The sequence below is a fragment of the Heterocephalus glaber genome, unplaced genomic scaffold, assembly GCF_053883595.1.
Source record: "Heterocephalus glaber isolate CG9 unplaced genomic scaffold, H.glaber_assembly_v1.0 deba00001531, whole genome shotgun sequence".
In the NCBI taxonomy this organism is placed as follows: Eukaryota; Metazoa; Chordata; class Mammalia; order Rodentia; family Bathyergidae; genus Heterocephalus; species Heterocephalus glaber.
In genome coordinates, this window is record NW_028258329.1 from 15,011,307 (window position 1) to 15,035,775 (window position 24,469).

The 24,469-nt window shown below is 36.6% G+C and overlaps 1 protein-coding gene across 14 annotated transcripts in view; it reads left to right on the forward strand.

Moving 5' to 3' along the window:
• Nucleotides 1-24,469, forward strand: part of Akap13 (A-kinase anchoring protein 13) — a 332,605-nt gene that overhangs the window by 267,800 nt on the left and 40,336 nt on the right. For 13 of the 14 annotated variants that reach the window (XM_013075077.3, XM_021264786.2, XM_087188503.1 and 10 more), the window contains 3 exons: nucleotides 8,748-8,790; nucleotides 10,603-10,735; nucleotides 17,274-17,442. In XM_013075077.3, coding sequence (XP_012930531.2) covers nucleotides 8,748-8,790; nucleotides 10,603-10,735; nucleotides 17,274-17,442 — 345 coding nt within the window. Of the gene's footprint in view, nucleotides 1-5,282; nucleotides 5,412-8,747; nucleotides 8,791-10,602; nucleotides 10,736-17,273; nucleotides 17,443-24,469 lie in introns of all 14 variants that reach the window. The other variant, XM_087188505.1, reaches the window with a different exon arrangement.

Below are 24,469 nucleotides of genomic sequence, written 5' to 3' on the forward strand. Positions count from 1 at the left end.
ATTGAGATAATCATATGGGTTTTGTCCTTGGCTCTATTGATATAGTGTATTACATTGATTGATTTGTGTATATTGAACCATCCCTGCATCCCTGGGATGAATCCCACTTGATCAGGGTGCATGATCTTCTTGATGATCTTCTGCATTCTGTTTGACAGCATCTTATAAAGGATTTTTGCATCTATGTTCGCTAGGGAGATTGGCCTATAGTTCTCCTTTTCTGTTGGGTCTTTCTCTGGTTGGGGATCAAGGTGATGCTTGCTTCCAGGAATGAATTTGGGAGTATTGCTTCCCTTTGAATTTCACTGAAGAGTTTAAACAGGAATGGCAGTAGTTCCTCTCTAAATGTGTTGTAGAATTCAGCAGTGAAGCCATCAGGACCCAGGCTTTTCTTAGTTGGTAAGTTTTTAATTACATATTCAATTTCTTTGATTGATATTGGGTCGTTTAGAATTTTTAGGTCTTCTTCGTTCAACTTTGATAATTCATATGTATCTAGGAATCTGTCCATTTCTTCTGTGTTGTCCATCTTATTGGCGTATAGGTTCTGGAAGTAGGTATTGATGATCCTCTGGATTTCTGCTGGGTCTGTTGTAATTTCACCCTTTTCATTCATAATTACATGTATTTGGATCTTTTCTTTCCTTTTTCTGATAAGATTGGCTAAGGGTTTGTCAGTTTTGTTTATTCTTTCAAAGAACCAACTCTTGGCTTCATTGATTTTTTTGTATCATTCTCTTAGTCCCCATTGAATTGATTTCTGCTCTAACCTTTATAATTTCCTCCCTTGTATGAGCTTTGGGTTTGTCCTGCTCTTGTTTTTCTAGAAACTTGAGGTTTAGCATCAGGTTGTTTAATTGGGCTCGCTCTGTTTTCCTAATATAAGTATTTACTGCTATGAATTTCCCTCATAAGACTGCTTTCATTGTATTCTATAGATTCTGATATGTTCTCTTGTCATTGTCTTTTAATTGAAAGAACTATCTGATTTCTTCCTTAATTTCCTCTGTGACCCATTGGTTATTCAGAAGTGTATTGTTCAATTTTCATGTGTTTATGAAATTCTTGCAGTTCGTTTTGCTGTTGATCTCCAATTTCATCACACTATGGTCTGATAATATGCAAGGAATAACTTCAGTTCCTTTGCACTTACTTAAACATGTTCTATGTGTGAGTATGTGGTCTATTTTGGAGAATGACCCATGTGCAGCTGAGAAGAATGTGTATTCTGATTTTGTGGGGTGGAAGACTCTGTAAACATCTGTTAAGTTCATTTGTTCAAGAGTTCGATTGAGTTCTAGTATTTCATTACTTATTTTTTGTCTAGTTGATCTGTTTGTGACAGTTGGGTATTGAGGTCCCCCACTACTATTGTATTAGTGCATGTATGACCTTTTGTGTTTGTTTTATATAGTTGGGCATACTAGCGTTTGGATTGATTGAGAAGACCTGTAAACAAGTCTCAGAACCAGACTTCCAGATCACCTACAACAACCCCAGAGGGAAATGAGATGGAACACTCTAATACACAAGCACCTGTACTCTCTGAACTGGCAACAAAAGAGGATCTATAAAAAATGAAATCAGAAATAATTTCTCATGTAACAGCACAGCTGCTGGATTGATTTCTTACAATTTTGTAGCATTTGGTGCATATATATTTATGATTGTCATCTCTTCCTGTTGGATTGTTCCCTTTCACAAGAATGTAGTGTCCTTCTTTGTCTCTTAATCAGTGTGAGTTTGAAATCCACTTGGTCTGCAAAGAGGATAGCTACTCCTGCTTTTTTTCAGGTTCCCATCGCATGGAGTATTGTTTTCCACCCTTTAACTTTCAGTTCTTTTTGAATTAAATGTGTTTCTTATATGCAGCATATTGTTGGATATTTCTTCTTGACCCATTCTGCCAGTCTATTTCTTTTGATTGGTGAGTTGAGACCATTAACATTGATGGTTATAACTGATACGTATTGACTTATCATTGTCATTACTCTTTCTTTCTGTTGGATTCTCCCCCTTTGCTTTTAATTTCTTGTTGCGCCCGATGGATTCATTCTGCTGGGCTTCCTGGGGTTGTGAATCCTCATTGCCTTTTCCTAGGATATTGTCTAAAATTTTTTGGAGTGCTGGTTTGATATTCATGAAGTTCATAAGGTGCTCTTTGTCATGAAAGTATCCTCTGGGTTGGAGGCTGTTTTCCTTTAGGGTTTGAAATACATCACTCCAAGCTCTTCTTGCCTTGAGGGTTTGCATTGAGAAGTCTGCTGTGATTCTGATGGGCTTTCCTTTGTATGTGATTTGTTTCTTTTCTCTAACTGCTTGTAGAATTTTGTTCTTCTGTTGGGTTTCTGGAATCTTCACAATTATATGCCTATGTGTAGATTTTTTTTGATCAAGGCTAGTTGGAGTCCTTATATGCCTCACTTATCTGTATGTCAACTTCTTTCCCCCTGCTTGGGAAGTTTCTGCCATTACTTGTGAACAGTTTTTTTATGTCATCTGCACTCTCTCCTGTTTCTTCATTGATTCCAGTCAGTCTTAATATTATTCTTCTTTGCATCATCTAGCAGCTGCTGGATTCATTTCTCATGGTCCCTTACAATTTTGAAGCAATTTTTCTTTTCCTGGTCACTAATTGCAGTCTTATCTTCTGTATCTGAAATTCTGTCCTCACATTAGCTCATTCTGCTGTGTAGACTTTGAATGGAGTTTTTAATCTGGAAATCTGTTTCTATTTGTTTTATGGATTCCATTTGTTTCCTATGTTGAGATTCCATCATGTTCATCAGTTCCTCTTTAGATTTATTAATCATGTCTTGCACTATGGTCACAATCTCTACTGTTATGTGAGAAATTATTTCTGATTTCATTTTTTATAGATCCTCTTTTGTTGCCAGTTCAGGGAGTCCAGGTGCTTGTGTATTAGAGTGTTCCATCTCATTTCCCTTTGGGGTTGCTGTAGGTGATCTGGAAGTCTGGTTTTGAGACTTGTTTACATGTCTTCTCATTTCACCAGGGGTAGGGACTGCAGTTGGCACCCTTTTGGCTCACCTCCTCTGCGCTGGGAGCGGTGGTATGGCGACCTGCAAGCCTCTTCCTCTTCAGTGGGAGCAGTGGAACAGCTGACAGTAGGGTACTTTAACCACCTCACTTTGAGAAATTAACAGATCATCTACTTCATCTCTAATTTCATTCTTCATCACTGTAGGACAGGGTCTCAGAATTTCAGTTATACTGTAGTGGGCGGAGGAGCCCAAGCCTTCAGCTCACCTCACCTTCATTCACCCACATATGGGCACAAGCCTAAATGAATTGATTTATTCCTCTGTTTATTCATTGCATATTTGAGTACTTTCCCTTTGAGGTGCACCAAACTAGACCAAACCAAACTTACAGATATCATTTCTTTCCTGGCCATATTTACAACTTATAGACAAGAAAACGAATGTACTGGAAAATTGTAAATGCAGTAACTAAAGGGACACATTCAATGTTACGGGAATGTCGGGCTTCAGGGATCTGAGAAGGCTTAATAAAAAATAATATTGAAGTTTTAGACCAAAAAACTAGGAATTAGCTGGGTATATTAGTATATGGACAGCTAAACTGAGGAGTTTGGGCTTCTTCCTAAAGGCAGTAGAATCACTTAAGTAGATTAAAACACTAGACCAGTGGTGGTGAACCTTTGGCACACCACAGCACATGAGCCAAGTCACCAGAACATCATCCCAGCAACCATGCATAGGGTAACAGTACACTTAAGGACCATGCACATGCTTGAAAGGGAGAAGCTGACTTAGGTGATGATATCCTGAGCCACTACTCATTAGCCACTACTCATCCGAGCTTTCACATGGCTTGATCTGTGTGCAACACTTGAGAAGATAGAGTGTGAAGGGATGATAGAGGTCAGTACAGAGGTCAGTTGGCAGTTCTGAAAATGAAATCCTTAAAGTGTGGAATTTTCTGCCAAGTAATTGTAAGTCAATGAAAGCACTTGAGATTGCTTTTCTTACTTTATTTAGATCATCATATGCTTGTGAGCAGCTGTTTTCAGCTTTTAATTATATCATGTCTGATATAAGAAACAGACTAACAGATGCTGCATGTGTTGCTGTCAAACTAACAAAGTATGAGCCATGTGCTCCGGGGATTTAGCTCAGTGGTTTTGCTGCCTGCTGCGCAGGCACAAGGACCCGAGTTTGATCCCCGGTACCAAGAAAAATAGTATGAGCCATGGTCTGACAAATTACAGTATATACACTACAGCAGAAATTGTGTTAATTGTGCAAAAGCACACCAAATGGACTTTTACCTTTCCATAAAAAGCTGTTTATATTGTGTTTTTCTTTTAAGACAATAAATGCTTATGTATAAATTGTGTTTTCTAAATTAAAACCTCAGTATTCAGGTTTAATTGCAGTGTTGGCATTTTGTGATTGGATTTAGGGTTGCAGTTTGAGCACTTGGTGTCTAAAACCTTTGCCATCACTGCTTTAGACCTACCCTGAGTTGGAGACAAGTTGGGAATTAGCAGAAGGCTTTTGCAGGATTCCCATGATGGTGCATAGTGTCTTGACCCAGAGCTTAGAGCAGCCACTGCAGGGGAAAACTGAGGTTCTGAGAAATCATAAAGACATTCGAGAAGCCTGGGTAATGCGTGCTACAAAGATTTGAGGGTAGTGCCCAGGTTTCTCTTTAGAATAATTAGTTAGATGTTTCACTAAATGAAAGAATATAGGAGAAGAATCAGGTCATTGAGAAAAAACAAGTAATTTGAGTTTCAGTGGCTTATGGAATATCTGTCCAAAGGTGAGCAGTGAGGTGAATGAGTCTATCTCTGAAAGGAGAGATGTGCTTGAAGATGAGAAAGATACCAGTAAGTAGTGTATGGTATGCACATTGCCTGTAAGAGGTGGGAGGAATGAGGTGTTGAGGGAGAGTGGAAAGAGACCTAAGTATAGTATAGGATGCTGAGGAATACCATATTCTGTTTTCCATATATTTTTAAAGAAGCAAATTCCAGCTCTGAATTCTGACCATTGAAAATACTTCTTTACATAATCAAACAAGTACATATTTGTTGGGTGAGGTTTTTTTTTTAACTGTATTATAATTCTTGACATTCAGGAAAAAATAAATTACATTGTTCACCTAGACTGCCTTTTCTGGCATGCTATAGGCCACAATATTCTACTCTCACATGGGGTGGAAGTGCCTTTTACTTCATCCTGGCAGAATCTGTGCATGCACTAATGTCTTTCTGTTAACCCACTTCTTAGCTCAGCCACAGATGCAGCCAACGAGGCGGATCTCCTTCTCCACCAGCATCTCTCTGCTCCACCTTAAATCTAAAACTCTCTTTTCTCTTGGCTCTTCTTATTCCAGTGATGAGGAGGAGGAGTTGCATAGTAAGTAAGCAACTTTGATGTCCATGGCTGTTCTTCAGGGTCTGACAAGCACTGAAAATGCTGTAAGCTTGGTACTAAAAAATTAAACTGATAACTTTTGTACCTTATATCCTATCTTTTTACAAATTGTTTGACCTCATGCATGCCTTTAAAAATTGATTTGGAGGGCGGGGGATTTAGCTCAGTGGTTCCGCCGCCTGCCCCACAAGCACTAAGAAAGACTTGAGTTCGATCCCAGTACAAAAAAAAAAAAGCTTGATTTGGATAAAATAGTTTTTACTTCTTTATACTACTAACTCTGATTGACCCAGAGGTCCCAGGGTAGCTTTCCAGAACACATCTTCAAAGGCATTAAAGAATACAGTAGTCACTCTGTACCCTTTGTAAAACTGAGGATTAATTTCACAAAACTTTTCATTTGACAGTATCAGTTTCATTTTCCTTGTTTCTTTTTTTTTTTTTTTTTTTGCCTTATGAGACACTTTCATCCATCTGTGATATTTAAAAGCTAATACAATTCTTTTTTTCACTCATCTTCTCAGACCATTTCTTTAAAAAAAAAAAAACCTTTAAAATTAGGTCTTATATATGAGGGGATGGGAGTTACTTTTTTTTTTTCTCCTTTGGAACTTTGTAATGTTATGGTTTTCAAACAGTTACATCTGTAATATTGAGCATCCTAACTTAATTCCCTTCTACCTGGTGACTTAAAGTTGCAGCAGTGCGCAAGTATTGCTCTGGGTGGAATATTTGTTTTTATAGGAAAGTACTGTTAGCAAATAACAAACAAATTTTAGTTAATTTAGTTTTCATTGGAGGCCTTACTAATGTTCAGTATACTTTTTACTATTAAAAGATTTGACAGATAATATAGTAAGATATTTATGTTATACTAATTGTAGGTGAAAGGTTGAAAAATCCACTTCAATTTTGAGTGTTTAGAAGTTCTCAAATCTATTTTATCTCAAAGTGTTAGTAACACTCTAGGAAATAGTGAAGTCATCGTGACAAACCATTCTCAATTGCATTTCTTATACCACTAATGTAGAATTGTAATCCCATAACAGCACTGGTCACTCAGCTAATCTAGTATGATACAATCTTAAAGGCGTAAAAACTGAAGAAACCTTTGAATCTAATGTGTAGCATTTCTCAAATCTGTTCCTTAAAACTCAAAATTGCTATTGAGAATTGAGCGGTGGGAAAAGAAGAAAAAGAAGGGATTAGTTTGTGGCCAGGTAAATTTCGTAAACTCTGAGTTAAGCAGGTTTCAAATGCTAATGTGTATACATTGTAAAGTTCCAAGGCAGTGTTCAATATACCATGTTTCCCAAATTTGTTACCAGGAAACCCTAATATGTGCAGAATTCTCTAAATCTAGTTTAATATGTTATTTATGGGCAATAGTATTTTATAAGCTTACTTTAATGACAAATGACAAATTTCTTCTGTCTGTAATTTTATACTGGAAGTAATTGTTGTTTTATGTTCTAAAATGCTCTGGATGCTTAATGATACTTTAGGAGTTTTAGAGGCATTGGTGAATTGAACAGTTTTCAGAACCATGTCTAGCAGACCATAGTATCTGATCTAAAATTTTTCAGCTTTGAAAATCCTATAGGAGTCATGGATTCTCCCAGGACCCAATCACGTACTGTTTTCAGTTCATTCCACAGAAATCTCTTAGTAGCTTATTCTTCCCCAGGCTTTTTGTTGGGATTTTTCTGTATAACGGGTTTTATTTTTATTTTGTTCCTATTAAACTCACTAAATAATTATTTAAAGGTACAACAGAATCTTGGCAGCCTGGGAGAATTTAATGCCGCTTCTAACATCAAGGGCCTCTTGGATGGGAAAAGTTTTAAAAGCACTGATTTACACTATCATCTTGATTTTTTTTTTTTAAGCTAACTAAGGTATTACGAGGTTAAAATGCTGATAGTTTCATACCTGGATGGTACACAACTGGGGGATAGATCTCAAATATCCTGATTCTAACCCTGCTGATCTTTCCCTCTTGCTTGACTGTTTTTAGCCTTACATAATAAGTGAAAAAAAGTAGGAAAAAATATATAAGACAATCTTGAATAGTTACATTTACTTCTAAAGCTTCTTATGCATTATTTCCACCTGTTGAACAATTTCTTAGTAATAATGGCAATATTACATTTCTATTCAGAATCTACAACAGATTGGAAGTTTTGAAAGTTTTGAGTGCTGGAAATCTGGTTGTGGAACATTTTCAAATCTCAGATTAAAGTTTCACAGTAATTTCTGAAATTTTGAAATCAGTCTCAAGGGGAAAGAGATATTCTGTCCACATTTTACTAAACAAGCTGTTTCCACCTGCAATATACATGGAAAATATTTCTATATTTAATATCATTAAAACTAAAAGCCGTTCATCATTTTATAATTGAGGCCTTGCTCTCACCTAAGCTCTCAGCAGTTCAAACTTTGATTTATTAACATGTAATAAATCAAAATAAAGATACTACTTCTATTTTTTTCTATGTATTGCCCTACTATCTGATTTTTTTTTTTTTTTTTTTTTTTTGGTACCGGGGATCGGACTCAGGTCCTTGCCCTTTTGAGGCAGGCTCCAGAACCACTGAGCTAAATCCCCATCCCTCTCCTATCTGATTTAAACTTAGAATTTTAATGCATCCACTTACAATCCTTTCATTAGGGTTGGAGGAAGAATACATCTGTCCCATTTATCTTATTATTGCCTACTTGGAAACAAGCTTACCAGCTATTTCATCTACCTCATTTCATGAATAAGGAACTGAAATTGAGATGTTTTACCCTAAATTAGTCACAGGGCCAAGGGATTTTAAGCCAGCTCTGATTCTCTGTTCTGTGTGCTAATCTGGAAATCTCAGGAAAATATCTGATAATACTAAATTTTTAATATAGAAATATATAAAAGCATGATTAGCACTGAAAAATTTGGCATTTACTTTCTTATTTATATTCTTCCTGTGACATCATCTCAGAAAAATGGCCTGTGAAAATAACATTGATAACAGAAATTAAATAGGCTTTGTGTATATTAAAGCATTTGAAAAAAATACTGATGTAGGGTTTTTACAATTAATTTGAGTCCTGGATGGAATATATTTTCTTCATGGGAAATTCACTGTGTAGTGCTGTTCTTATTTGAAGCCATCAAGTTTTTTCTTCTTCCAGAATGTTTGAAGGAGGACACACCATGCACTGACTTTCAAACATTATTTCTGCTTTTGCTATACCATATATTTTTTAGTGTTTTATCTATCATCAAGGTAAAATCCTTTGGTTTCAACTTTTTCTTTGCCTTGTTTTATTTTCTAGATTCACGGCTCTTCCACAACACCAGTGCTAATCTGACTGAAAGGTATTATCCATTTATTTTGTTATTAATTTTTCCAAAATGACATAAAATCCAAACTATGTTATAACATTTTATTAAGTAAACTAAGTAGTATGAGGTCATTAGGTTCTTTCTTCTCTGAGTAATAAATTGGAATAATTATCAAAGGTTTTATAATGAAGACTTATCTTAAAATTAGGATGTTCAGTAGTTTCCACTTTGATTCTTTTCACTGTTCCTCATTTGTGTTTATTCATGTAAAAATACATTGATATTTGGCTTTATAAATTTATGCATGTTTTTTTCATTCCTAAAGAATGGCATTTTGTTTCGTAATTTTTGTGTGTGTATTAGCTTATATTATTCTTTCAAGCTGTATTCTTGGGATTAGAAGTGTTGGTCAATGATGCAGTCCTTGCCTAGCATGTACAAGGCCCTGGATTCAATTCCCAGCACCACAACAAAAAATTAAAACGGCTGTGTCTTCTGTGTATCTGTATGTGGTGCACAGATCTATCCAAGTAATTGAATCAGTTCTTTACTTGGCAGCAGGTAAAGCATTTCTGTTCTGACTCATTTTTTTGTATTTTTTTTACATGTTTATGGGGTTAAATACTCTGATTTTAGCATGAATGGGGTTCTGATTACACTCTGCAGTCCTTTTAAGTTGCTCCCATTTTACAAAGACATTGGTTATGATTCAGTGATCCAGAAGCCTCAATGAGTGTTTCTCTGCATTGCCTTCTTGTCTTTTTCTTCTTCCTGTCTAGAGCAGTGTTTTTCATACTATTCCCCTTTTGTTTTAAAAACAGGGTGCTTTGTTTTTTTAAATAACACTTACATAAATAGACGTTAGCTGTTGAAGGGGACCCTTATGGTTCTGCTGCTGTTGCTGACCTCACAGAAGCCTGCACTGACAGGGCAAGCCCTAAATAACTATTCTAAGCAGATACCTAAGCAAAATAGTATAAATAGATTATTTTTCCATCATTTATTTAAATGCCCCATTTTCTGTAAGAAAATCAACCATTGAAGGATCCCTAAAGGTTACAGTGTGCTCATCTCTGATGGACTTAGACTTTATATAGGCTTCCTGAACAAGAGGATCAGTAAGTCTGGGTCTCTGGAAAACTTAAAATGAATCTCTACTGCCTTCCTGAAATCTGCCTGCTGTTCAGTATATTCCCTCCTAAAATTATTCATAGTTCCACAGGCCAGTTTACAGTCTTGATTGTCCAATATACTGAACGGCTAGAAAAGATGTGTCACTTCTACTGTTAAGGACTTAGATATGCTACCAGTCATAAGATTCCTTGGTTTCCAACCCTTATTAACAAGCACCCTATTATTCCAGTATGTATATGGATTTCCTTCATGCACCAATTTGTTGGAAAGAAGTTTGTAGGTCATGCTATTTTAGATTAAGACATTTCAGGTAAAATAATTAATGAACAATAGGCTCTTTCATATCAGTTAATCAAAATTTATAACTAAAACTTTGGGGGTGGTGATGTTTTTGGTTTGGTTTGTGTTTTGTTTTGGGAATTGGGTACAGAGTCTTGCAGGGTGGGCTCTTGAGTTTACAATCCTCCTGCTGCAGTCTCCCAGAGTACTGGATTATAGGTGTGCACCACTATGCCCATATTCCATAATTTAAGCATTAATGTTATCTTTAAGAAAATTTAACCAGATTTTTATAACATGAGCATTGTAGCATGCTCTGTTCTTCGATATTATATAAATAAAATGATTCAGCAGCTTCTGTCCACCTCTTATTCTGCTTCCTGTTTGACTTCTGTGATCCTTTTAGAAACATGTCTTCTTGTTTTTATTTAGTATAACAGAAGAGAACTATAATTTCCTGCCACAAAGCCCCTCCAAGAAAGATTTTGAAGGGAAGAGTGGAACAAAAGTCAGTCGTACTTTCAGCTACATCAGAAATAAAATGTCCAGTAGTAAGAAGAACAAAGTAAGTATTACTGTGCAGAACCCTTGTGTGACCACTTAGTCACTAGGCTTTTGTCATGACCAGTGTATACCCCTCAAATTAAGTTAGTGATGGAACATAAATGAAAATAAATTCAGGGGCACACTTAGAAATAGGCTAGTATTTGAAGAAAACAGTAATAAAAGCAATATAGGTACTGCTGCTCACTTTTTATTCTTTGCCAAGAACTTTCATATATCACTATTTAATCTCTTCAGCAACCCTGCAGGGTAAGCATTGTCTCTTCTCTAGGAATGAGGTAACTTAGCCTATGCAGAAGAGGTTCAAACCCAGATCTCTTTGGTGTCTGGTCCCACACTGTCAACCATGGTGCCTAAGTCAGTAAATCAGATTTGAAATGAATTGGAAGGATTTTAGGCTGCAATTGAGCGATTAAGCAATATTTACACTATTTTGGTTTAGGGCGAAGAAAATTATCCCACAGAAAATTATAAAAGCTTTAAAAGACTAATTTAATTTGAGTGTTTTGTGTATTTGGTTTTGGAGTTTTGTTTGATTTTTGCAGTATTGGAGATTCAACCCAAGAACTGCTAGCCTGTATCCCCAATCCTTTTTAGCTTGTTTGAGATAGGGCCTAAGTTGCTTAGGCTGACTTCAAACTTGCAGTTCTCCTACCTCTAGCTTGCCGACTAGCTGGGATTACAGGCAAGCACCATCATGCCTGACTTAGACATATTTCTAATTAAGAACACTTGGAATATATCCTCTTTAGTACTAATAGAGTACAATATTTAAACTAGCTTTTTAAATCTAGTTTTTACATATTCATTATAGGAATCTTCAAATGTCAAAAAATATTAAAAACATCTATAATAAATCTTATAGAGACAAATAATCTCAATGTTTTCAAATCAATGGGGAGAAACTTTCAACCTCCCACTTCGCCTGTATTTTATTCAGCTACCCATACATCCTCCAACACAATAAAGAAATAATAAAAATTTAAAATTGAGGCATTTTTGCATTTAATTACTGTGTGTGTATAAATGTATGCACATAGTTGTATATATAAATATATACACATACAAACATATATATATACTTGTAAGAATAGACATAGAACTCAAGAATAGTATAAAAGTGCCCCCCCTTCTAAGCCATTCAGAAACTCAGTTAAGGCGCCATGAAGTTCGCCTCCAGAATTGTGTTTTCTCTTCATTTCACCTGCCCAAGTGCAAAATGCAGAGAGAAGGCAGTCAGGAAAAGATGCAAAGAGTCTAGCCAATTATTTCTAGCATAATCACTTACTTAAATATTAACTTTATCGTTAGCTTTGTTTTGTAATTTTAAAAAACCTAAGTCAGAGAAGATAGAATGCTTACCAGTGTTCTTATTGGCAGCAAAGCTTAAGATAGAGCCTAATCTGTTTTACTTATTCCCACTTGCTTGAACACAAGTTGGCATCAAAAAAAGGAAAGTGAGAGAGACCTCTTGGAAGGATCAGTATAAATTAGGCAAATATTACTGAGTGATTTCTATAATCTCAGTTTTAACCTTGTCAAATTTTGTAATCTACTTTTATGGTTTCAGATTTTTTTGTTTTGTTTTGCTTTGTTTTTTGTTCTTAAACTGTGGAATCTTGTCTTTAAACAAACTTAAGTGCAAGACCAATAAATAAGTGGAGGTTCTTCTGTTCATCTCCCCAGTGAATGGACTTTCAAGACAGGTTTCCTTATGTATGATATATATTTATATAGACAGTTTATAGATACTAACCTAGACTTGGGGCCGGGGATTTAGCTCAGTGGTTCCGCTGCTGCCTGCCTTGCAAGCACAAGGTCCGGAGTTCAATCCCCAGTACCAAAAAAAAAAAAAAAAAAAAAACCCAAAATTTGGCTGCTAAGCTAGACTTATTACATTCAGTATGTTAAATTGTGGTCATAAACAGTTCTTAGATAATATTCAAAGGAGCCAGAAGTCAGCCATTACATAGCAAATGGTACACATTCTTGCTAATATATTAGATATGTAGTTTTTATGTAAGAAATTTAGTTGCCAATCCTTAACATGTTCTTTTAAGAGTTAATCAGTAACTGGTGTAAGTTACTATATAAATGTATTGAATAGTTCTGAGAAGGGTGGAGCCTAACCAGGAAGTACAACAGCAAAAATGACAATTTCTGCTTTTGTCTTAGAGAAGTAGTACTATTTCTTGCTAAGTAAGTTTGGTTGTTAAAAGTATTCAAATATTTATGTACATAAGATTCAAGTTCATAAAGGGAGTGAAGTAACCCTCTTTAAACCATCCTATCACACTGGTTTTCTTTCTTTCCTCTTTTCATGCACAATCAGAAGATGGTTAGAAATGTTTCAGACAAAACATTCTGACTCGAAGTATTTTGGGGTGCAAGACATTCCTACCTGGCTAATATACTACATAAATTTATAGCAATACATTGAACTCTAATTCCTAGTTTCTGTGGTTTGTATGAAAAAGAACTATTCCCATTAATCTTTCAGAGGTACCTACTAGAGTACATTAGTGTTTAAAAAAGTAAGTCATTATTAAATATGATTCTCTCATTTCTTTGATTAAAGATCTGTACCAGGACAGTTGTTTATCATGGTATGTTTTCACAGTTGTCCAGAGTATTCTGTGATTTTTAATTAACTGAAAGGAGAGGTTGGAAAAAATGAAAAATCATTTTCATTCATAGTGTCCTAGGAAGTTGTTACCATTATCTTTCCTTTTTGAATGCTATTAAAATCTCTTTCCATAGCACATAGTTAAAGAATTTTGGCAGATACTAAACATGGACAAATCAAACCTCAGAAAACAATCACAGGCTGGGGATTTAGCTCAGTGGTTCTGCCCCCTGTCTCACAAGCACAAGGTCCCAAGTTTGATCCCCGGTACCAAAAAAAACCAAAACAGTCAATCACAACTTTACCTTAGGCAACTTTTATTTTAAAAATTTCTTACTAAGTTCTGCTCTTTATAGAATTTGAAGTTTGTTTTTATAAAGGAACAATATATTTCTTTTATATTGAGTTTCCATATTGCAACATAAGCACTGTCCACACACCCTGGATTTGGGGGGATTTAGCTTCATTTCATTCCTTGTGTCCTTTGTAACTACGATAGTTTTGCAGCAGCATTCAAATAGTTAAGATTGTCTGAAGGGGTAAAAAACTGTCTTAAGGAAACAAGCAGCCTCAGCCCTCCCTCCTTCCCTTTCTCAACCGGTCTGGCTTCCTCTTATGGTTTCGCTAATGGCAGCTCAAAGCTGTTGCGCTCTGCCCTGCCCGCACGAGCCCTTCCTTCTGTGAGAGCACATTTCCGGGCATGGAGGCTGCATCATGTCTGTAAAATGGGGTCGGCTTCCTGAAGTACCCCTTATAACAGTGAGATTCCCAGGACAAAAGTATGGGCAGGTAAGAGCCTGACTTCTCTAAAGTGCTCAAAGCGGATAGAAACAGAAAGAGACAGTGTAGTTTGTTTGTTACTTTGTTTTATCTTTGGAAGAACTATTTTGGATTGTTGCAAAGGATGATGAAATTATTTATTCAGATTTGAAGAGCATTGCAAAGTGTGAGAGAATAAGCTAGTTATCATAGATTTCTTGACTGTTACAGCATGCTTCTAGCCTTCATAAGCAAAAAAGGCAGATGCCTTTTAGTCTAAAATTTTATACATGGAGAAAGCTTCAGCAAAATTTAGTGGAAATAAGTTATTTCGAAAAACTCAGATTTTTGTTATTGATTTTTATTGGACTTATTTGTATTGTAACAGTTACCGATTTTCAGTTTGAACAGTTTCCTGTTTTGTAAAGTAGTTTGCTTTTCTCCCTTCCTCTCTTGATATTTTGCATAGTTCAAGACTATAGCACTCTGGCTCTTATATTTTACATGCACTTTTCTGTAAACAAAGGACTTCCTGTGAATCTTAAATTTTAGGAAATACTATATTTACCATTTCAGCATTGTGGATTGGTTTTTAACAGAAAATACTTCATGGTCTTTTGCCTTCACGATATAGTGTGATAGTGAGTGAAGGTTGAGCTGGCCAGCCAGATCTGGATCTTCACTCTAGTTTGAGTGTTGGGTGTGTGGCCTCAAATGTATTTTTAAACATCTCTAAGCCTCAGCCTCTTCAGATGTAAAATGGAGATAACTAGTACTTAATTCGTTGAGTTTAGAAAATTCATGTAAATTGCTTATTATTGTGCTTGACACACAGTAACCATTCAGAATTTAGCTATCTTAAAAAAAAAATTAGAAGTGTAATGCTTGGTTTTCCCACTTCAGAGTTATTGAATCAGATGAAATAATCTGTATAAAAGGCATTAATTTAAAATGTAAGGTATTGAGTAGTGTCATGATCATAACTTTGAATTACCCATTTTCTGGGTATTTTTCTAGATTATAACAGTAGTGTGGCAAAACATGAAACTCTTAAACCTCCATTGTAGTTCTTTGTGGTCCAGTTGGTTTGAAAGGAAATTGTTAGGTTGATTTTGATTAGCCAGCCAAGTGCTTTGCCAAACAATGCTTTCAACGAACCCTTTATGGAAAGCATTATCCCCAGAGCCTGTAAGTACACTGTGTTCCTACAGTGACCCTGACTTGTGTAGATATTTAATTAAGGATCTAGCACTCTTTGATATTTCAACTTTTTCAGGTTTAAATTCCTTCTGTTCCTTATCATACTTGTATAAGCTTTGATAACAACCCCTCTTAGTTAGAAGCAAGATGATATCATAGAAGAGCCCACTTCTTTTGGTGTGTCTTCAGAGCATTTCAAGCATTCCTATAGTGTTTTGAGGTAACATACTGAGCAGTCTGGTACCCAGAACTCCTTATAGTCCAGGCTACCTCTTCCCACTGGGTTCATTCACTTTTGTGCCAGCCAATGTCCTGGAGCTTTGTACAGTGCATGGCCTAGTACTAGTCTGCTCAGTCACTAGAAGGCACCTAGTACACTGGCTGGACACATAGCAAACATTAGGTGAACATCAGTTTCCTGTTCCTCAGACAGGTGAAGGAAGACTGCAAGAAAAATGGGGAGCTTTACAGTAGAGACCAGAGAGCAGGTCTTGGGAATCCTGGTGTCTTTAAACCAGAGATACTGCCTGCTTTTCCTATCTTTCTGGGCCTTGATGCAGAGCAGTTAGCGTGTGGGCCATGGGACTTCCCTTCTGGGTCCCCATTTTCTTGAAGTTACCATTATGATGTAAGTAGCTTGAGGGGACAAAGAATATAGTTTGGAAAAAATGTCAACAAGATTTCTTCCTTTCAGGGCTGGGGATTTAGCTCAGCGGTTCTGCCACCTGCCTCGAAAGCACAAGGACCCAAGTTCTATCCCTGGTACCAAAAACAAAAAAGATTTTTTTCCTTTCTTTTTCATGCTTCCTATCCTTGGTTGGCACCAGTGCCCTTTTGCTATTCCTTAGTTTCTTTTCTCCCTCCTCAAAATCAAAATTTCTTTTCTCTCATTGCAGGGAAATATATTTCTCTATTGGGTTAGGAGAGTAGTAAGCTAATGAAACTCCTTCTGAGTGAGGCATGAATAATTATTCTAATAGCTGTTGTTAAATAGTATTGCTTACTCACTATGTGGCAGGCACTGTGTAACATGTGTAGCATGCTTTACATGTATTATTTCATGTAGTTTTTAAAAAATTTAATACATGTTTGCAGTACATAATGATTACATTAATCTTGACTTGATTTGTGTACATAACACATCTTAACACCCACCCCCCACACCCACCCCTGTACTGGGGATCAAACTCAGGACCTTGCACTTGCAAGGCAGGCGCGATGCCACTGAGCTAAATCCCCAGCCCCTTAATTCTTTTTATTTCCACTTTTCCTTCTCTCCCTTTCCCCTTCTTCCATCTATCTCACTTAATTTAAATATATTTTTTAACTGAACATATAATTTATATACATATACCACATATATATGTGTATGAATGTGTACATGAAAAGGGTCACTTTCCCACTTTTCAAATAAGGAAATTGAGACCTAGAGAATAACCTGCCCACGTTCACATCATTATTAAGTAGTAGTAGTAGAACTTACATTTGAACCTGAGCCTGACACCATTGTCCATATTCTGTACACTATGCATTAATTTTGTCCTCTTTCTCTCAACAATCTCCTTCCCAAATTAAACATTTTTCTGCTCTCTGCCTACAGCTGACCCTAAATCCATTGTTTTCTTCCCATGTGGACTGTGCTGTGGCTTACTGAGAATACTCCTTACCCAACACCTCAGGCCTCTTCGCAGTGTTGATCTTTGAGCATTGCGTCTTTCAGTATAAATAATCCATGGATGAGCCACTGCCAGAACTGTGTATCCTGTTCAGTTTTCATATAATTTTTCTAATGTAGCTTGCCTGTTCATAAGTTAATAAAAGGTTTGCCTGAACATTGTTCCTTACTTTTGTCCAAAAGATTCACCAACCACTGTTGACCACATGCCATCTGGGTATTCAGGTAAAGAGGACACCTTCCAATGTTCAGTTAACTGTCAGTTCTTTTCTTTGGCAGGAAAAAGAGAAAGAGAAAATTAAGGAGAAGGAGAAAGATTCTAAAGAGAAGGAAAAAGATAAGAAGATTGTCAGTGGGCATACTTTCAGTTCCATTCCTGTTGTGGGTCCCATCAGTTGCACCCATTGTGTGAAGCCTTTCACCAACAAAGATGCCTACACTTGTGCAAGTAAGAGTCATGCTTCTTCCTCTCTCTTACATGAGCCTCTTTTGTCTTAGGAAAGTTGGTTTCTAGTTTCCTGTCCATCCCACCTCTTATCTCTTCCTCATATATGTGGAGAAGTAGCTGTGTTTATATTTTCTTTACGCATTTGAGGAAATTAATTCTAGATACATAATATACAACCTGTATTTTTTTCAGATAGCACCAGTTTCAAATATTGTGTTCTGTTGCCTGTGAACCACCTTTTGTTCCAGAAGTCTGTGTCACCATATCCATAGCCTCAAAGCCTAATGGTGCCCAGCAGTCTCTTGTCAGATCAAGTTTGCTCATTTTTAAATCTAGTCTTTTGCTATATGATTCAGCCACTTACAAACATTAAGTTGCAGAGCCTGGCAAGGGAGGGTACCTTCTTGTATGGAGAGGTTCCATGTTGACCCATTTCCGTCCTGCTTGCAACCACTGTGCAGGCCAGATAACTTAAGTTCCTGGCTTTGATAAGATACTGTCAGGCAAGAGTCAGTTATCTTTCTCTGTAGAGGACTTAGATAACAAATCTAAGTGGGCTCTCTGATATCACAGCTACTGAACTCTGCGTGCAGTGCAGAAGTGGCCATAAACATACAAACCAAAGAGTATGACTATTCCTATAAAACTTCATTTGTGGACACAAGTTTGAATTTCATAAATTCTTTTCATGTCATATACAGTATGTCATGTCATATATATCGTGTGTGTGTGTGAGTGTGTGTGTGTGTGTGTTTTCCCCCAGTACTGGGGATCAAACTCAGGACCTTGAGCTTGCCAGGCAGCCACAGCACCACTGGGCTACATCCCCGGCCCCAAATCTTTTCATGTCATGTATTATTAATTTTATTTTTTTCAATGATTGAAAATGTAAAAGCCATTCACAGATCATGAGCTATGCAAAATGGGCTACGATCCACATTTGGTGCACACACACTATAATTTGCAAATAAGTTCTAAGGCAATAAAAATCAAAATTTTGTCATTGCAAACATAGTAATATTTTTGTAGAGCTGAATCAAGGAGGCTGCTTTTTTTTTTCCATTAAGTTTATTGGTACATTTTAAGTATACAATACAGTTGCATTCATCATTGGGATCTTGTACCTTTACATGAGTATCTTGGTTCTTATTTTTTCCCCATTCCCCTCCCCTCCCTTCACCCCCTCCACCCTTCCCTATTTACAAAGACTTTGTTTCCATGTTTTTCCTTTTTTCATATTTTTTCTTTTCCCTTCTTTCCTTTCCCCTACCCCTCCCACTTTCCCTACCCCATTTAGACCTTTTCTTCCTATTTCACATTATCAGTTAGATGACCAGTCTGGATTCTAAGCACTCCAGAACCAGCCTTGTCCAAGAAGGCTAAGATGATGAAGTATCATATTATGTCTATGACCAGTTAAGACAAAATAGTGACTAATTCAGATTCCAAGGAGTAAGTCCCATCTGATGATGCCCTGACATCTTGTTTTCAGTCATTTGTGTTAAACTTCCCAAGTAATTTGTGACTAAGGAATTATTAACTCACTAAAATTAGGAATTTTTTAAGGTTTATTTGAGCAATTCAACATTGCTTTTATAATAATTTCCACTCACTTGCTTTCTTGAATGGAAGAGAAATTACAGCTAGCAAAGAACCTGCAGTCTGTATTATATATGCTGACTCTTGTGACATTTTTAAATGACTGGCTTTACCTTGCATATTCTCATAAAATTGTTTTTATGGTTGTAGTATAGCTCCAAAATAGTCTACATTCCTATTTGCCTTATTGTCCTGTTTTTAAAATACAAAGAAACTTGGAAGTGCTTATCTAAATCTTTATGCATCCCTGTAGGCAGAACCTCATCCTTCATATGTAACTTAGCAGAAAATTGGGAGTTTCCACCACATAGTAATAAGTTTCAGATAACTTGGAGGAAGCAAGAGACTATCTCTGTCCATTATTCCTTCAGATTTTTTATTTAGAACCCAGACTTTTTATCTAGGACTTTTTATTTTAATGTAGGACTTTTTTCTAGGACACCAGTGGAATGTCTGCAGTTTAGTTTTTAGCTTGTTTCTCAGGACTGGAATAGCATGGTTACCTAAAGCAGAAGTCACCGAGCCCTTTTTTTTTTTTACATGTTCATCTATCATAAAAATATGTTTAGCATATTTACACAGGGAATATATATTTAATGTAAGTTTCATAAGTTGTACTACTAAAGAACTCATTCTAAGAATAAAAGTCTCAGATTTCCCATTTTCTTGTTTTCTAGTTATTAGTATGGTTAATACTGTTTTCTTTTCTTTTTTTTTTTTTTTTTTGGTACCAGGGATCAAACTCAGGGCCTTGCACTTGCGAGGCAGGCTACAGCACCACTGAGCTAAATCCCCGCCCCTAGTTAATACTGTTATCTTTTTTTTTTTTTTTTTTTTTTTTGGTACCAGAGATTGAACTCCGGTCCTTGCGCTTGCACTGAGCTAAATCCCCAGCCCCAATACTGTTTTCTATTAATAGCTTCTTTACAAAATTTATGCAGCTCTCTTAGTGTAAACCAGATAATCTATAAGCACAATTAACTGGGCACCTATATATTCCTCTTCATCACAACATAATGAAAATAAGTAAATGTAGAAAAGATCCCCTCTGTGCTTCCCTAACCCACCTCCTCAGTAAGGAGCTCCCTTTCCTCTCTTAGGAACCCACTAATATCATATATAAAGTGAGGCTGCCTAAAATAAAGATTGAGGAAGATATCTGTGTGTATTATTCATCTTTTGAGAAGTGAATCTAAATGACAGCTGTTCAAGCTAGGAGTGTAGCAGAGAGGAGAAGTGCATGCCTAGCACACTGAAGGCCCTGACTTCCATTACCAGCATCAATCAGTCAATAAGGAGAGAGAGAAGGAGTGCTGTAAACTTTTGGTCTCATACTCTAAAAGGGTTATTTTGTGCATCTGTCCCTTTCAAAGTGCCTTTTCTTTATTTGGGAGTACTGGTTTCAGAAATATAGGAAGAGACTATATTTTTGATACACAGTATGGAATTGGTATTCAAGTAACTTTATCAGTAAAGCAGTTAGACACCTGCTTCTGTTATAAAAATAAAAATACTGGATAAAACATACTGTAAGTCCTCGACTAAGGAACATTCAAGTAGTGAAGTTTGACAGGTGTACTATATAAGACTCACTTTGTCAGATATGAATTTGATTTATTCTCCCAGAATAACTCGTTTGTAAGTTAGGGACTGTGTGTGTTTGAATCTGACAAATGGAAAAATCCTTGAGGGAACTCAAAATCAGAGGATTAAGAAACATCGCCTTCAAAAGTAGCAAGAACCTTGCAATCTCCCAGGGCCCTGTAATAGAATTCTGTGTCATGCATCAATCTTAGGTCCAAATCTGTACCATGTGTATGTGCTAAAGCCCTTTTCCTTGTGCTGTAGAGGACATTGGCATATGGTTTCAGTGAATGCATATATCTTTCCATGATTAGCTTCTGACAACTTTTCCATTTTCAGTTCAGTATGTCTTACATTGCCAATGATTTGTGTATATACAAAAACAAAAACAGTGAAATTTTGCCCTTTGCATTAAATCTTAGCAAGAGATTTATCAGATAGCAAAAATGTCCACTAGTAGTAGGAAGACTCACTTCATTTAAGCACAGCCATGCTAAGCTCATTTTTTATTGATTCTTCTTTCTGTTAAACATAGTAGAAATTTTACTGAATTCCCTAGATGATGGTGCATACTTAGCTAAGGCACCATAGATTGTCATTGCAGTGTGTGCTCAACCCCCACCCCCAGAAGAGTGGTATAGTTCTTGGACACTTGCGTTGCTCAAGGATAACAGAGCAGCCCATGGAAAGTCACTTGTGGAGGGTCTGAAAAACTACAGGAAAGAGGTATTAGGAGCTCAGGTTCTCAACGACATCTGTCTAGTAACCAAATAGTTTAATAGGGTAGTGGTTTTCAGGGAGTCTGGTGTTTCAGAGTTCCACAGATTTTTTAATTTACATATATTTCCAAGCACTCAAAGGGCTGAGGCAGGAGGATCACTGCGAGTTAGGGGGCAGCTTTGGCTACATAGTGAATTCAAGGCAGCTTGAACTACATAGTAAGACCCTGTCTCAAAAAAAAGTTTAAAACTAGTTTCTGTTCTCATTGGGCTCAAAATCCTATGGCAGGTTTTTGGTCAAGTTTCTGTTAGAAAGTGCTGATTTTTAAAACCATTAACTTAAAAATGTTTCACAAGAACAGAACAAAATAGTCCACCATACATTCTTCTTTCCTTTTAAATGTTTTACAGTGCATCGTTATCATTAACCAGTCTTTTGCTATCAAACTTAAATGACCATTTGAGATGAACAGTTCTGGAACCGTTCTTCCACCACTGATTAACACTGGTAGATATTAGGAGTCATATTCATTGAGCTTTCTGGGCAGATTGCTGAGCTTGCCAGCTTCAGCAACCTCCTTGTCAATTGCGTTTAGAACACCCAAGGCAACTATCTGCTTCATGCTACTGACAGCAGTCAGCCCAGAAGGGATGTCAGAGAAGCCCAACACCCATGACCTTTCCAGGAACCACATAAACCATGGCATCATTACCAGATTTCAAGAATTTAGGGCCATTTCCTACCTCCTTTTCAGAACAGTGATTAGTCTTTTCCTTCAGCTCAGCAAAATTGGAAGCAATGAGAGCTCTGACAACCCAGGACAAAAGCATAGCCAGCATTTGGCTATGTATATGTAAAACAAATGTATTCCTGAGCAGTGAGGCCAGCTGCTTCCATTGGTGGGTCATCAGTGTCACCAGCAGCGATGCTGCAACATCTTTGATAGATACTTTCTTAAAATTGATGCCCACATTGTTCCCAAGACAAGCTTCACTCAATGCCTGATGGCGCATTTTAGCTAACGTTTACTTTGGTTATAATGTTGACTAGAACAAAGGTGATCACCATATCAGTTTTCAGAACACCAGTTTTAATCTTGCATTTTAAAAATATAGCCTTAAAAGTGTCATCAGATTTTCTTATGAACACATTACCTTTGATATTTGCCTACCTTTTCATCTGTATTTTCATTTTCGTTGCTATGTAATTGCAGAATAGACTGATTGCAAAGTAAACCATTTTTAAAAATTGCTAATACTTGTATTTACCTATATATGTGAATAAAAAGATGTTTTTTATATTATATACTTCAATCTAAAATAAATTTGATGCTGAGGTTGTGAAAGAGTCACATGTTCCTCTGATTTCAGTTTTTGGAGTCCATCAAAGCAGCCTCATTGATTAAAACTATAAGTCAAAAAATAAATATACTAAATATTTTATATACTTAAATACGTATAACAGTATCATTTCATTTAAGACTATTTTAAGATAGAAAACCAATGAAATAGTGGGTTGACTACTATTTTTATGCTGTGTTTATAATAAGCAGTGGGACTTTTTTGGTTAGGCTTGTAAATTTTAATGTCACCCAAGGGAATTTGCTTCTTCTAGAAGCACATTGTTTAATGAAGTTGGATATGTTATTGCTAGAGTCTTTTCCTGTTTGGTAGGGCTGTTGAGTGGAGGGAGATCTGTTGTCCTTTGCCAGTGGTTGTTTGAGTTACGGTAATAGGTTGGTCAAATCAAATATCACAGGATATTTTAGTTCTACCTGCTCAGCATACACACGGAAAGAGTTTATGTGTTGGGACTTTAAGCTGAAAATAGTGAGACAAAGAATCAGCAAAAAGGAATAGTTTAGGACTTGATTGTTACTCTTATATGCATGCAAGGTTCAGAAATATATTTTTGATTTGCAAACTGCCTTTCATCACACTCTTAGGATCTAAGTGCTTAGCTACAGCTTTGTAACATTTGCTCCAGTAGTGTTGAAACAGTTTTAATATTTGGTAGTGGCGTTAAGGTTTGTGTGCAGCTGTGCAGCCTGCTTCTTATAAAAAGAGGGGGAAGGGGCAGGAATCAAGGCTTGAAAGAAAAGAGCAGTGTGTAATCATCTTCCCAAAGGAGTGAAAGTAATTGGCTGATTTTCCTGGCTTCCTGAAGAACAGAACCTGAAATGCATGTTTGTGTGTATGAAGCCACATCTGTTATGTTGTCAGGAAGTGGAAAATACGAGTAACTTTGGGACTCAGAATCTTTCATTCTTTCCCTTCATCCCTGCTCATGTTTAGGATCTTCCCAGAGTTTCAGGAAATGTAGCATCCCTGCACTTAGTCTTCTACCTCCTAGGAAATCATTGTGCTCTTAGAACAAAGCGGCTTTCCTTTTTGTTTAACAGAAAGCCTGTTTTATTGATCCTTGGAAGGAACTTAATAGCCCAGGCAATTCCCAGGCAGGTCTTGACTTGTGGTTCAGAAAGACCAGTGGTATAGCCCATCAGGATGATGTGTTATGATGCTTTATATTGACTTCTTTCTATCCATGTGCATGCAGATACTAAGAGAGATTGAACAGGATGGAACATCTTAAATCAGCATTTCTGATGCCACTGTATTACACCTAGACCATTCTGAAATTATAAAGATTTTTTTACTATGGAAATTTTCAGGATCACAGAAACTAGAAATAGCAAACCACAAAGCATCTGTATAGATCCTTTGCAGTCTCCTCCTGGATTTAAAAAGAAAAGGTGGAAGCAAAGCCCAAAGCTTATTGACAGGACTATTTGAAAATAATTTAGGAGAAATATGAGAGGATTGTTTTTCTCAGCCCAAACTGTAGTCCTGCTTTAGGGTCAAGTGACTTTAGTGATGGCAAGAGAGGAGTGTCTTTCCAAGTTCATTCTTTATTATGTAAAGCTGTCCTCAAAATGATCAGCTATTTCTGTCACAAATAATCTACTTTGTGGAAAGCTTGGTAGAGTCCTTCAGAATGAGGAATTTGTTGTGTTCAAGTTTTTGGATATTGCTCTTGGTTTTCTTTTGTTTCCTTTAAACAGATGTAAAATGATGCTTAGATTATTTTTTATTTTCTGGTGTGTTAGCAGCTTCTTAATACTTTT